The sequence below is a fragment of the Corvus brachyrhynchos genome, unplaced genomic scaffold (assembly GCF_000691975.1).
Source record: "Corvus brachyrhynchos isolate BGI_N302 unplaced genomic scaffold, ASM69197v1 scaffold340, whole genome shotgun sequence".
In the NCBI taxonomy this organism is placed as follows: domain Eukaryota; kingdom Metazoa; phylum Chordata; class Aves; order Passeriformes; family Corvidae; genus Corvus; species Corvus brachyrhynchos.
In genome coordinates, this window is record NW_008235987.1 from 461,483 (window position 1) to 473,255 (window position 11,773).

Here is an 11,773-nt window from a genome sequence, read left to right on the forward strand (position 1 = left end):
AGCTGCAGGGTAGAGGTAAGTGGGCATTATTATGAGTTTCTAAAATTGCAGAGAGGAAGTGATCCAGTTGGGGCCAGGAGAAAACCGGGCTGGTGACCTTGACCCAGCTCTTGTCCTTGTGGGGCTCGTTCAACAAAGAATGGGAGCCGCCGCAAGGTCAGGGTGAGTGCCTGGGGCAAGTTTCTTCTATGAATTTTAGTTTATTTTGGAGCCCACCTGGCAGTTTGGCTAGAGCAGCCCACAGCGGGGGTCCCAGTGCAGCAGTGTACCCAGGGAGCCCAGCTCACCCTGTGCCTGCATGGGCAACCCACCTCCAGCACCACAGTGATGAGCTGCTCCACGGGTGAGGGGGCAATGTCTCCCACCAGCAGACTGCTCCGACAGTTCTCCCCGGTGATGTTCTCCCCCTTCTTCTTCACAAAGTACATTCCCTTGCCCTTTAGGGTGGGTGGGAAGCAGGTAGTGGGCAGGGGCTGCCCAGCAGGGCTCAGCCCCAGCACCAGCTCCAGCATTTCCGGCTGCTTGAAGAACTTGTCCAGCATGACTGAAGTCTCCTCGCTGCCCATAAACTTGTCCCACTTGTCTGGCCGGACACGCAGCAGCACTGTGGCCAAGCTCTCGAGGACGCCTAACCGCTCGTCTTGTGTGGCTGACATCGTGCCAGCACCGGGCTCGGCTGCAGCTCCCCAGCACCTGGGGTGGTCCAGTGGGCAAAACCCTGCTCAGCCAGGGGCTGTGCAGACCCCACACCCTGACCTCCTGACACTGGCCATCTCACCCCTCCACTGCCCTCAGCCTTCCCTCTGCACATGCAGTCTTAGGGGAGGCTTCCAGTCCCATCCCTGCCTGGCCCCAGTGGCCCCAAGCCTACCCCATCACTGCCTGGTCCATCACCACCCGGCCCTACCACCCTCTGACCTGCTCCATCCCTGACTGGCCCCATCACTGCCCTGGCTCACCCCAATCTTACCTGGCTCTACTGCTTCCCTGCTGCACCCCTCAACCCTCCAACAGCCTCCAGCCACTGTCTGCACCCCAACCGACAGTCTCAGCAGTTGAACCGACGGTCTGTGCCCCAACCGACCCTGCACCAGCCCAACGGGCCCCGGCGCCAGCCCAACTGCAGGGCTGCCCTTCCCCCTCCACATGCCCCAGTGTCCCCACCCCTCAGCAAGGGCTGTTTGCCCACCCTGGCCAGACTCAGGCTGCAGTGCCAAAGGCTGCACCATCCGAGGCACAGGATGGGCAGGGACTGCAGCAGGGAATGCTCTGGCAGATCCCCACCATGGCACGAGTGTGCATGACTGGACAACCCCCCCTCCAGCCCTGAAGGCAGCAACACAGCTGGCACAGGCTTAGCACTTCCAGCTTGCCCTCAGCCCCAACTTGGCTTTGATCCCATTCAACCTGCTACCAGCTGGGTATGAATCCCTCAGCCCCGCTGCGGAACAAGGTACCCGAGGGTACCCCACCACCCCCATCGTCCCAGATCCTCCACGGTGCAGTGAATGCCACTGTGGTGGGCAACCACACCCCTGCCCAGCCAAGCTTGGGGCCCTCAGCAGGATGCAGGACCAAGAGTTGTCCCATCCTGGAACAGCTACCCTGTGTTCTGCAGTGAGGTACCCCAGGCACTGTCCTGATGGTCAGGGACAGCTGGCGAAGGCACAAGGCTCACAAACACCCCCAGCACACTGAGACCTCGGACTGGGAGGAGCATGAGCCCAGTCCAAGGCTGGGCACAGGGCAGGGGCTGACGGTGGCAGGGGACTCGTGCCCGCCCCAAGCTGCACAGAGCACAGGAGGCCACGCGAAGTGCGGTGGAAGTGTTTATTTGCTGCTGATCTTCAGCACTAGTTTACAAGGCCATGGCAAATTAAAAAAAAAAAAAAAAAAGGTTAGAATAAAAAATCCTGCCCCCCCGCCCCACTCCTGTGAGGCCTCTGCACTGAACCACCCACATACAAAATAATCTACAAGGAGAAAACTATACAGGAGTATTTACACCTCTGATAAATAGACTAATACTGATCCAGACGCCTCCAGACCGTGCGTGGCGATGGGGACAGGACAAGACACAGGCGATTGTGAGGCAGAGAGGGGGGGGCCACAGCCCCCACCCAGCCAGATCCCCACCAGCAGCCATGCCAAGGGCAGGCTCCAGCTCTGGGCGTGCCCCATCCTGGCACCATGCTACCCTGGCACGAGGGCTGCAACACAAGGATGCGCTGGGGCAATGCCACCCAGTGCCCCCCACATCCCAGCCACAACCCCCACGGCTGGGTGAGGTTACATCTCTGCCCTGTGTGGCACCACTGCTCAACACAGCGGTGACAGTCCCTACCCTTCGTGCCTCCTGTGTCTGTGGGGACCATTCCAGTGCAGGGGGCGGCTGGGAGGGTCCAAGGCAGCAGCAGGGGACAGACCCAGGCCCGCTACAACGAGGGCTGGGAGCCGTATCTCTGCAGGGCATCCCTGGGGCTGGCACTCTGCACCCCAGCACCTGTGGCACCCCAAAACCGCCAGCTGCTCACCAAGAGCTGCTCCCTCTCCTGACAGGACATCCCAAGAGCGTCTGAACATGGGTGCTGGGGGGACCCAGTGCCATGTGGCCGCAGGCTTCCTGGGGGTCAGAGGCAGGGAGGGTGCCCGTAGTGCTGAGGCCAGGGCTCCCAGGGGCGCACAGGGGTGCTGTGTTCCAGCCTGAGCCTGTGAAGATGCTGTCCAGCAATGCGGCAGTGATGGGGGGCCAGAAACACTGAGATGCCTGTGCCCCTTCCCTCCCCCCACAGTAAAGAAATGGCGAAGCTGAAGCTGGGCCCTGGGCCTCGAGGGCCAGCCTGCAGCGTGGCCCCTGCCCCACAGGCCCCCATGATGGGGGGACACTTGGTCCGCTACAGGGGCACGCTGGCCTTGCAGGGCCAGTCTGGCTGCTAGTGCCTCTTGGTGGAGGAGACCTTCTTCTTCCTGGCAGCCAGCATCTCGTAGAAGGGGTCCCGGCTGATGGCTGCCCTGGCAGTGGAACAAGGGCTGGGGTCAGGCCAAACTGCTGCAGTGATGGGTGTGACCTGCCAGGCCTGGCCTTGGGCAGGTCCCTTTATATCCCTGGGAAAGTTTTCTTCCCCCATCCTTGCAGGATGCCCTGGGAAGCACTGTCCCCTTCGAGGGCAGCAGGTAGGTCCCTGCTGTGCCCCTGCCCCCTCATGCTCCTCCAAGCACTCACTTGATGCACTTGATCCACTCCTCCTTCTCCTCAGGCGTGGGGGCAGAGATGCGATACACGGTGTGGTTCCCCTCCACCACACGCCCATCTGCCTCCGTCTTGCAGGCCTTGATCACCTGGTCCTTGTTGTCAGGGATGTAGAGCTCAAAGCAGTTCTGGGAAGGAGAGACCACTCAGAGACAGCCCCCACTTCCAAAGGGGACCCCAGACTGGGAGGGAAAAGGCAGAGCTACGCACCCCTGGCACAGCCACCCCGGCATGGCAGAGAGGGACAGACCCATTGTGATGGTCACCCCCTGGCCCCCATGTGCCCCTGCAGTGACCAGCCCCAGATCTGCACCCAGCCACTGTGATGGTGAAGGCAGTGACCACTCTGGGGCCCCCTGTCTCTCCTCAGGACATTTCAGGGTCTTGAAACACCTCCCAGCTTCTTCTGCCCAGGCCAAAGCTGCCCCCAAACCCCAGAGGACACTGCCACAGCACTCACGGGCTTCTTTGAGTCCTCCACCTCACGGATGCTCAGGTTCTCCAGGGGGATGATACCACGGGGCTCCTTATCCTGGAGCGGCCAAGCAGAGGTTTAGCAGTGGGGTGGACACCCCCAGTCCAGCCCCCTCCCTGCCTCAGCTCAGTTCACCCTGCACGGAGCCCACTCACCGTTGTGTACTCGAAGTAGTAAAGGCAGTTGTCGGTCAGGATGAACCAGCGCCGCTTCCACGTCTTCACCCTGCCTCCTGGATGCAGAGAGGGACAGTCGGGCACAGCCCTGCAGAGCACAGCCGGGCACACGGCAGCTCGGCAGCGCGGGAGCCGCATGGACACACAGGCTCCAGCAGCAGCACAGGGCCCGGGCAGACACACAGAGCCAAGCAGAGCCAGGCAGCGGCGGGCAGCAGCAGCAGGCAGCACACACCGCACCGAGCCAGAGCCAGAGCAGGAAGCGGACGGATGAGGATGGAGGCGAGGGCGGGAGTGCCAGGCTGGGAGTGCTGTGGCCGTTCCCACCCAAACACAGATTCAGCACAGCTAGAGGAAACTGCGGCCAGGCACCTCCCTGGGAGGACACAGAGACTTTCTGTCCACACTGACCATGGTCCCCCTCGTCCTGGAGCCCAGGCAAGGCAGGACCCAAGGCCATGGCCGAGCTCCACAGCTGCCACCACAGTGGGAGAAGCTGGTCCCTGGGCATACGCCCCGCTCACCCCCGGGCCCAGCTCCCCTCCACCGCAGCCATTGCAGCAGTGCTGAATGCGGGACGAGCACCCACCCTTGCAGGCTGGATCCAGCATGGATACAAGGAGCCACGGTGTACACTCGGGGTCCAGCTCCTCTCCTTCCCCTGCCAGGAAGGCCCTGTGGCCCCTGCTCCCCTGGGCCAGCTGGCAGCCCACCCCTGTCCCTGCCCCACAGCAGTTCTGAGGGCCAGCACCACTGCTCCCAGACACCTCGGGGTGCAGGCATTGGAGCAGTGCTGGTGCACTCCTGGGGACTGCTGTGAGCCCTTAGCACAGCACAGGGTACCACGCAGACAAATCCTGCCTGCTCCCATCCAGTTCCATGCACTTGGCACACCCTAACCACCCGTGCACAGGCTGGGGCCCCTCTCGAGGACCCCCCAAGCCTGTCCCCATCCCTTGTGGCACCGGAGGCGAAGACCCACTGGCCAGGCTGAGCTGTCTGCGGACATGGCGATGCACAGCCGGGCAGGTGGCAAGGTGCCACTGTGGCCCCGTCCTCCACCGGGGTGGCAGAGGGGGCCGCAGGCCTTGGGGAGCGTGCGGCATCGGCAGGGCCGGCACCCCACATCCCTGCCTGGAGGTGGAGAGGGGCTGTCCTGCAGCAGGCGAGGTCCCTGGGCGGTGTGGGGTTAGCAGCAGCAGCAGCAGCAATGAGACTCATCACCAGCAATTAAAAACGCAAAGGAACAAAGCCCCAGCAGTGTGAGCAGAGCAGGGAAGAGGGGTACGTACCTCCTGGAGTTGGGGGCAAGGAAAGGAAGAGCCAAAATCATGGAAACATATAAATGAGGGAGAAAAGAAAATTAAAAAAAAAAAAAAAAGGGAAAAAAATAAAAAGAGGAAACCCAAAGCCCCCCCTTGCCCTGCAGGTCAGTGGGGCCGGGCTGCAGCAGGGAAGCTGTGAGGGGTTGGGCCAGCGGCAGGGCCGTGGGGGCTTGACTGCCCTGGCTCACTGTGGCTCTGTGGGATGGGGCTCCTTGGCTGCTGGGCACAGGGCCTGGTTCCATCCACCCCATGGCTGACCGGCAGGGTCCTTGCCTGCCCCCCATGGGGTCCATGGCCACTTTGCTGCCTCTCTGCCACCCCACTCGTGGTGCCAACCTGAACTTGGGTGCACAGGGCCCCTCCAGTCAGGGACAGGAGAGCCTGGGGCTGTCCTGCGTTCCCCCAGCCCAGGGAAGGGAGCAGGCAGCTCTTGCTCTCTCCTCCCAAGGGGATGGCCATGTACCAGGAGTTCTGACCCCAGCCAGAACCCCGGGGAAACGCCCCACTGGACCTGATCCTGCCAACACCCATCCCCCCTCGCTAAACCCAGGCAGAGGATTCCCCAGAGGTGCCAAGAAGAGAAGCCACAGGAGCCAGGGCGTGGAGGGCTCCGGCTGTGGAGCCGGGCGGTGCAGCAGGGATGCCATGCATGCTGCCTGCATGTGGAGCCGGGATGCGGAGGTGATAATGCTGTGAGAAGGTGAGGCAGGGGCTGTCTGTGGTATGGAGGGGGGACACACGCAGCCTGGGGCAGCTCGCCGCTCACTCCCGGGGCCTGCTCCGACACACCCTGCTGTGACTCAGCGACCTGAAGGGCCTCGAGGTCTCTGTGCTCTGACACCAGACCCTGGTACCAGCTCTGCACCCCAGGGGCTTGCCCAGCCTAGAGGCAGAATCCCCCAGGACACCCACCCAGCCGCTCTGCAGGGCCTCATCAGCTCTGAGTCCGCTCCCGCTGCCCAGCCAAGGGAAGATGGAGGGCTGGATGTACAGATGCCTTTCCTGTGAAGGCTGTGCCTCTCTGCAGCCTCATCAAGCTCTGAAGAGCCAGGCCAGCAGAAGAGGTGTGGGAAGCCCAGGGGCATCGTGCCCTGGGGACAGCCTGCCCTCCCTTGCTGCTGGCACTCACCGAGCTTCAGGAGCCAGCCCTCCCGGTCGGGGTTGAAGAAGGTGTGGGTGAGGTCGTTGCCATCATCCTCAGGGATTTTGAAGGGCTCATTCTTGATGCTCTCGTACAGATTCTAGTACAGTGATACGGAATCAGCTGTGCTCTGCCCTGGAGCCCTGTGGTGGGCCCTGCTCTGGGCCAGCTTTGCAGCCCTGGCCCTGGCCCTTCCACACCCTGGCCCTCACCTGGAGCAGCTCCTCAGGCAGGTCCCCCCCATCATTGATGCCGCGGTTCATGGCGATGAATCGCTCTGCCGTGGGCTTGTCCTTCACGTTGGGATTGTGCAGGCTCGTGTTCAGCATGATGATGGCAAAGGACAGCACGTAGCAGGTGTCTGCAGGGGCAGAGGGGAAAGTCAACTGTGGGGCAGGATGCCAGGGAGACCATCTGGGATGGGTGCTCACCTGTGGACTGGAAGACACCAGGGTTGCACTGGCAGTACCGCTGGGCAAAGGCCTCCATCATCCGGTCAATCTTCTGCGCCTCCCCCGGTAGCCGGAAGCTCCACAGGAACTGCCTGTGGAGAGAGAGCGAGTCGTGGCGCTGATTTGGGGGCTCCATGGTCCCCCACCACCCCCAATGGACCACGCTCAGCTCCCAGCCCTTACTCACCGCAGGGCCTGCACAAGGTTGAGGTCAGTGAATTCATGCAGCTCCACGAAGGCATGCAGGACTTGGATGTTGAACTCATCCCTGTGGGAACAAAGCCAGAGCACGAGGGATGCATGATCAGCAATCCTGTGACTGCTGAGTGGCTCTACTGTCCCTGCCCTACTCCAGACTCTACTCATTCATGGGGGAAAGCTGCAGCTACCCCCTGCTTGAGCCCTGGTCTGGTCTGCACAAATCAGCCACTTGCAAGTGCCAGCCGTGAATTGAATCCCCCCGGCACCCCAGGTACCCCCACGCGGCTGCCCTGTGAGCTCAGCGCTGCAGCGTCAGATCTCTCAGGTGGCAGGACAGGAGCCCAGAACACCCCCAGGAAACCTGAGCCCAGAGCACCTCTCGCCCAGGTAGTCGCCAATGGCTGTCTTGTTGAGGCCCTCTCCCTTGTACAGGAACTGAGCGATGTCCTCGCATGTGTTCTTCAGCAGGTCGTTCTCGATCAGGAACTGGATTCCCTGGAGTGGTGCAAGAGAGGTGTTTCGAGGTCTGTGTCTGCCCCCGCCAGCCTGCCCCCTGACTGTCAGTCCCTGCCCTGGCTGCTGGCTCTGCCCCAGCGCCGGGAACCTAGACTGGGAGGTGGCAGAGCCCTGCACACCCCCAGAGGCTGGTAACCAGCCCTGCTCCCCATCCCACACTACCTTCTTGGGATCCATGTTGAACTTCTTCCTGCCCATGGCCACCTGCTTGTTCCTCTGCATGTTTTTCCTGCAAGGCATGAAGCAGCTCTGAGCATCCAACAGGGCCCCACTGCCTCTGTCCAGCCCCTGGGGCAGTGCACTGTGGGGAGGATCAGCCTGGACCGAGGAGAGCCAGGCCCCCATGCTGGACCCATGCAGGGCAAAGCCAACACACTGCTCTGTGTCTGCCCCACGCCATGGCCTGGGGCTGCCCTCGGCCTGTCAGGCCCCAGAACAGAGCGGGGCTGCCGTACCGCATCCTTGGGGGTCACCCTGAGCAGAGGGGGTGCAGGCACAGCATCTGTCAGGTCGCTCAGACACGGAGAGGCTTGGGCAGGCTGGCTGTGGCAGGGCTCTGGGGAGAGCGGTGGGGCTGGCAGAAGGGGACAGTCTTCATGCCCCAGTGGGTAACTGGGAATGGTGCTGGGAGTCCGCTCCCACCGGCTGCCGGGACTCCCCTAATCCTGGCTGGCACTGACTGCACCAGCTCAGAATAACAAAACCCGCCAGTGGCCGTGGCCAGACAGAGGGGCTGGGGCTTGGAAAAATAGACCTGGGAGCAGCAGATCAGCCTGGGATCCCGCTCCCAGGAGCTCAGAGAGCCTGGGAAAGCTGCTCACACCAGTACTCGTGGGCCAGGGCTCAGCTGCCCTTGGCTCCTGCACAGCGTAGGCGAGCCCGAGGGGGCTGCATGGCGCTAGGGACTCACCTCTCCTCCGTGGAGCCCAGGTTCTCAATCTCATTCGTCACTTCTGCTATCTCATCCTTCAGGCGCTGTGGGGAGAGGGGGCACTGAGACAAGGAGGTGCCTCCCCCACAAACCCCCCAGCCCCCAGCCCTGGAGACAACCCCATTCCCCCAAGAGGCCCTGCAGCCCCTCCTTCCTTCCCTCCCTTCTTCCCCCCACCCCCAAGCGCTGCCCAGGGGCTGAACCCGCTCGGAGGGCACTGGTGGTGGGGCTGGCTGCTCCCTGCGGCTAATCCCTGCAGCATTGCCGTGTTCCCAGCATGCAGGAAGGAAGAGATTCGGAGGTTAACAAAATTACCCCTAATCCCTTCAGATCATGCCCAGCATATGGCAGTAATTAGCCTCTGCTGCCTTAATCAGGGACACGACTGACAGTGTCCCAGATGAGCCCCGACCTCACAGGCACTTGCCAGGGCAGTGGCCTGGCCCAGAGACATGGTCACTGCCCATGCCAGCCAAGGGCTGGCACAGACACTGGTGCCCCAGGGAATGGCACAACTGCACAGCCTGGAGCTCTGCAGGGCACAGGAAAAGACATGGCTGCTTTGGCAGGGCAAGGATGGCTGGCTGCCACTTGGGATCACACCCCAGCTGGGACCCTCTCCCTGTCCCCAGAGCCCCTCGGAGGCAGAGCTGTGGGGCAGCAACACGAGGGATCCTGGATGGGGCTCCAGGGACCCTGCTAGTGACGCGGGCAGGGACACTGTCCCCTGCCACCCAGACTGCTGTCTCTGGGACAGGGGGATTGTGTGGGCCCCTTGGCATCACACCTGTATGTCAGCCAGCAGCTCCTGCTTTCGGCGGCGGATGTTCTCCAGCTCCTGGCACTCCTCTGGGGTCAGGTCACTGGGCACTGAGCAGAGACACGATCAGGTCAGCATGTGTGGTCCTGGGAATCAGGCCCACCAGGCTCCTGGTGATGAGCCAGCTCCCAGCCAGCAGATGTGGGCTGGGTGGAGGCAGAACGTGGAGGTGCCAGGTAGCAGGAGGAGCTGGGCTGGCAAGCAGCATTGCAAGCCCCACACAGAGGCCAAGTGGCACCAATGGCATGAAAGGAATTTGAGGGCCAGGGCATCTGCTCATTCAAACTATGGCAGCTGCAGAGTGAGAACCAACACGGCCCCGGATCACCTCCAGCACTGCTTCTGCCAGCCCTGGCCCTGCTGCTCCCCCAGGTGCCATTTCACTCTGCTCTACTCCAACCGGGCTTCGGTGGGTGCCCATTCTGGTCCGTGCCATGGCTGGGCAGCTCTGCTGTGCCTTGCAGCACAGGCTCCACATCAACCTGCAGCCCTGCAGGTTGTTCTGCTGCACCAGGTCAGCCCCAAACATAAACCAGTTCCTGGCCATCCTTGCAGCTCCCTCTACAGCAGATTCGCTATTCTGGGGCAGAGCCTGGAGCTGGTGCAGACTCCAGACAGATCTCACCTGCACACCGTGACATCTACACCTTGCTGTCACCCTGGGGAGCCAGACACCCCCTCTCCAACACCATCTCTGAGGCTCGAGCCCAGGGCCGCCACATGGTCCCCTTGCTCCAGGAACATTCCTAGTGCTCCTTGGCACGTGACCTCCTTGCTTCACGGTGACAAGGTATCCCATTCCTGTTCCCTCCAGTCCCCAAGGTCACCTGCCCCTTTCAAGAGTGCTCTGAGCCCTCCTACTATGCCCATGTCTCCCACCTCTGCCAGTGGGTTCTGTGTGTTGTACCAAGGTCGCCCGCAAGGACACCAAAGCACCATCCCTCTAGAGCGCTGTCCCCAAGGGAGGTGGCAGCAGGATCTGCCAGCTCAGCTCTTGTGTCACCCCCACCACCCGCCCTGGGGTGCTGGGAACAGGTTGTCTGTAGGGCTGTCACCATCCTCCCCTGCCCCAAGCATTACCCTTTGACCCACTGAGGTCCCATGTGCCACCATGTACACACAGGCTCCCAGCCACCGCTGCCACCAGCCCAGACTCACCAGAGTGTTCCCAGCGCAGTCACTGCCCCATGCCACTGCCCAGACACCACGTGCCTTTGGACCAGCACCGTCCTCAGCTGTGCATCGATTCTCCCCACAGTGCTGCTGCCTTAGTGGGAGCTCCCTGGGTGACAGCGACCCTGCACCCTGAATCTCTGAGCTCAGCACTTCCCCGGCTCTGCTCTGGGGTCTGACAAGCTTCCTCCTTCACAACTCCTTGTTGCCAAGGCTGAGGCGCCTCGGCTTGCGACACTGTCCCTCAGACACGACACCAACACTTCCCAATACTTTCAGTCTCCCATGTCAGGAAGCCTGAACCAGACAAGTCGGCTCGTAGCACCAGGTTAAAAGTTACTTACAGTACCAGAGCTGTGCTGATGCCCCTTCCGCATGCCCCAGCGCCATTCCCACTGGCACCAGCCCCACACTGCCAGGCCCCAAGGCTCCCAGCAAGCCCATGCTTGCTGCAGGAGGGATGAGCTGCGTCACACCCCCATAAGACACAGAACCCCCCCAAATCCCTGGGCTGCTGCATGCGCCAAAGGACCCTCCTGCCTAGCTGCAGGACCCTCTTGTCCAGCTGCCGGACCCCCCCACCTGGCCGCAGGGAAAGTCAAATTCGTGCTAGGTAGGGCTGGAGCTGGCCTCAGCTCTGCCTCTTCCTGCCCACCTGGGAGTGGGGAGGGGTTCCAGCGGGGGTCCCGGTGGCCCCGGGATAGGCGTGGTGCAGGACGAGACGCTGCAGGGCAGCAGGGACGGCGGCGGGGCTGTTCCAGAGCCCCGGAAGGTCCCTCCCCGGTGGAGGCTGAGCACTCGTGACAAGCAGCCCAGCCATGTCAGCAGCAGCCAGAGGAAGAGAAACCCCAGACGCAGGAGCTTTTCTGGGGAAGGAAGGCGGCATTAACCCTTCGCTGGCTCTGCACAGCAACTGCCCTGTAAAGCCCCAGTGAGCCTGGCCACAGGCAGAGCAGTGCCGGGGGCGGGAGGCTGGAACAGACGCTTCCCCTGGCTTCAGCCTGGCACAGAAGTCACACAGCATCCCACCACACTGCGGGATCCCAGCATGGTTGATCCCAGCGCCTCCCCACCTGCACAGGAAGCTGGGGGGTTCCCACAGCTCCTGCAGGAACCTGCCCACGGGCGGCCAGGGCCGACAGCAGGATTCGTCCGTCTGTCTCGGGCTCTGGGCTCACTGGGGCCTCGGAAGCAGTCGCGGTACATGCCCCCTCCGCACCTCGCCCAGGCAAGGCCCCGCGGCGCAGGGCCCTGCTTGCCCCGTCCCCTGTCCTACCGCTGCCCGGGGCCCGCAGCACGGCTGGGGGGCGGGG

General features: G+C 62.5%; 2 protein-coding genes across 5 annotated transcripts in view; both read right to left on the reverse strand.

The window, feature by feature from the left end:
* DNAH17 (dynein axonemal heavy chain 17) overlaps positions 1–1,718 on the reverse strand; it is a 33,619-nt gene extending 31,901 nt beyond the window's left edge. Inside the window, exon 1 of the mRNA XM_008631372.2 lies at positions 312–1,718. Coding sequence (XP_008629594.1) covers positions 312–656 — 345 coding nt within the window. The 5' untranslated portion in view covers positions 657–1,718. The remainder of the gene's footprint in view (positions 1–311) is intronic.
* A 98-nt stretch (positions 1,719–1,816) lies between these two features.
* The window catches only part of CYTH1 (cytohesin 1), a 12,315-nt gene continuing 2,358 nt past the window's right edge, over positions 1,817–11,773 (reverse strand). Inside the window, exons 1-13 of one of the 4 annotated variants that reach the window (XM_017730101.1) lie at positions 11,116–11,272; positions 9,255–9,337; positions 8,447–8,511; positions 7,699–7,765; positions 7,397–7,515; positions 7,007–7,087; positions 6,799–6,911; positions 6,580–6,728; positions 6,355–6,467; positions 3,881–3,959; positions 3,711–3,782; positions 3,224–3,378; positions 1,817–3,012 (exon numbers count right to left, since the gene is read on the reverse strand). In XM_017730101.1, coding sequence (XP_017585590.1) covers positions 2,934–3,012; positions 3,224–3,378; positions 3,711–3,782; positions 3,881–3,959; positions 6,355–6,467; positions 6,580–6,728; positions 6,799–6,911; positions 7,007–7,087; positions 7,397–7,515; positions 7,699–7,758 — 1,020 coding nt within the window. In that variant the 5' untranslated portion in view covers positions 7,759–7,765; positions 8,447–8,511; positions 9,255–9,337; positions 11,116–11,272 and the 3' untranslated portion in view covers positions 1,817–2,933. Of the gene's footprint in view, positions 3,013–3,223; positions 3,379–3,710; positions 3,783–3,880; positions 3,960–6,354; positions 6,468–6,579; positions 6,729–6,798; positions 6,912–7,006; positions 7,088–7,396; positions 7,516–7,698; positions 7,766–8,446; positions 8,512–9,254; positions 9,338–10,445; positions 11,083–11,115; positions 11,273–11,773 lie in introns of those variants that run through there. The other 3 variants (XM_017730096.1, XM_017730083.1, XM_008630983.2) reach the window with 3 other exon arrangements.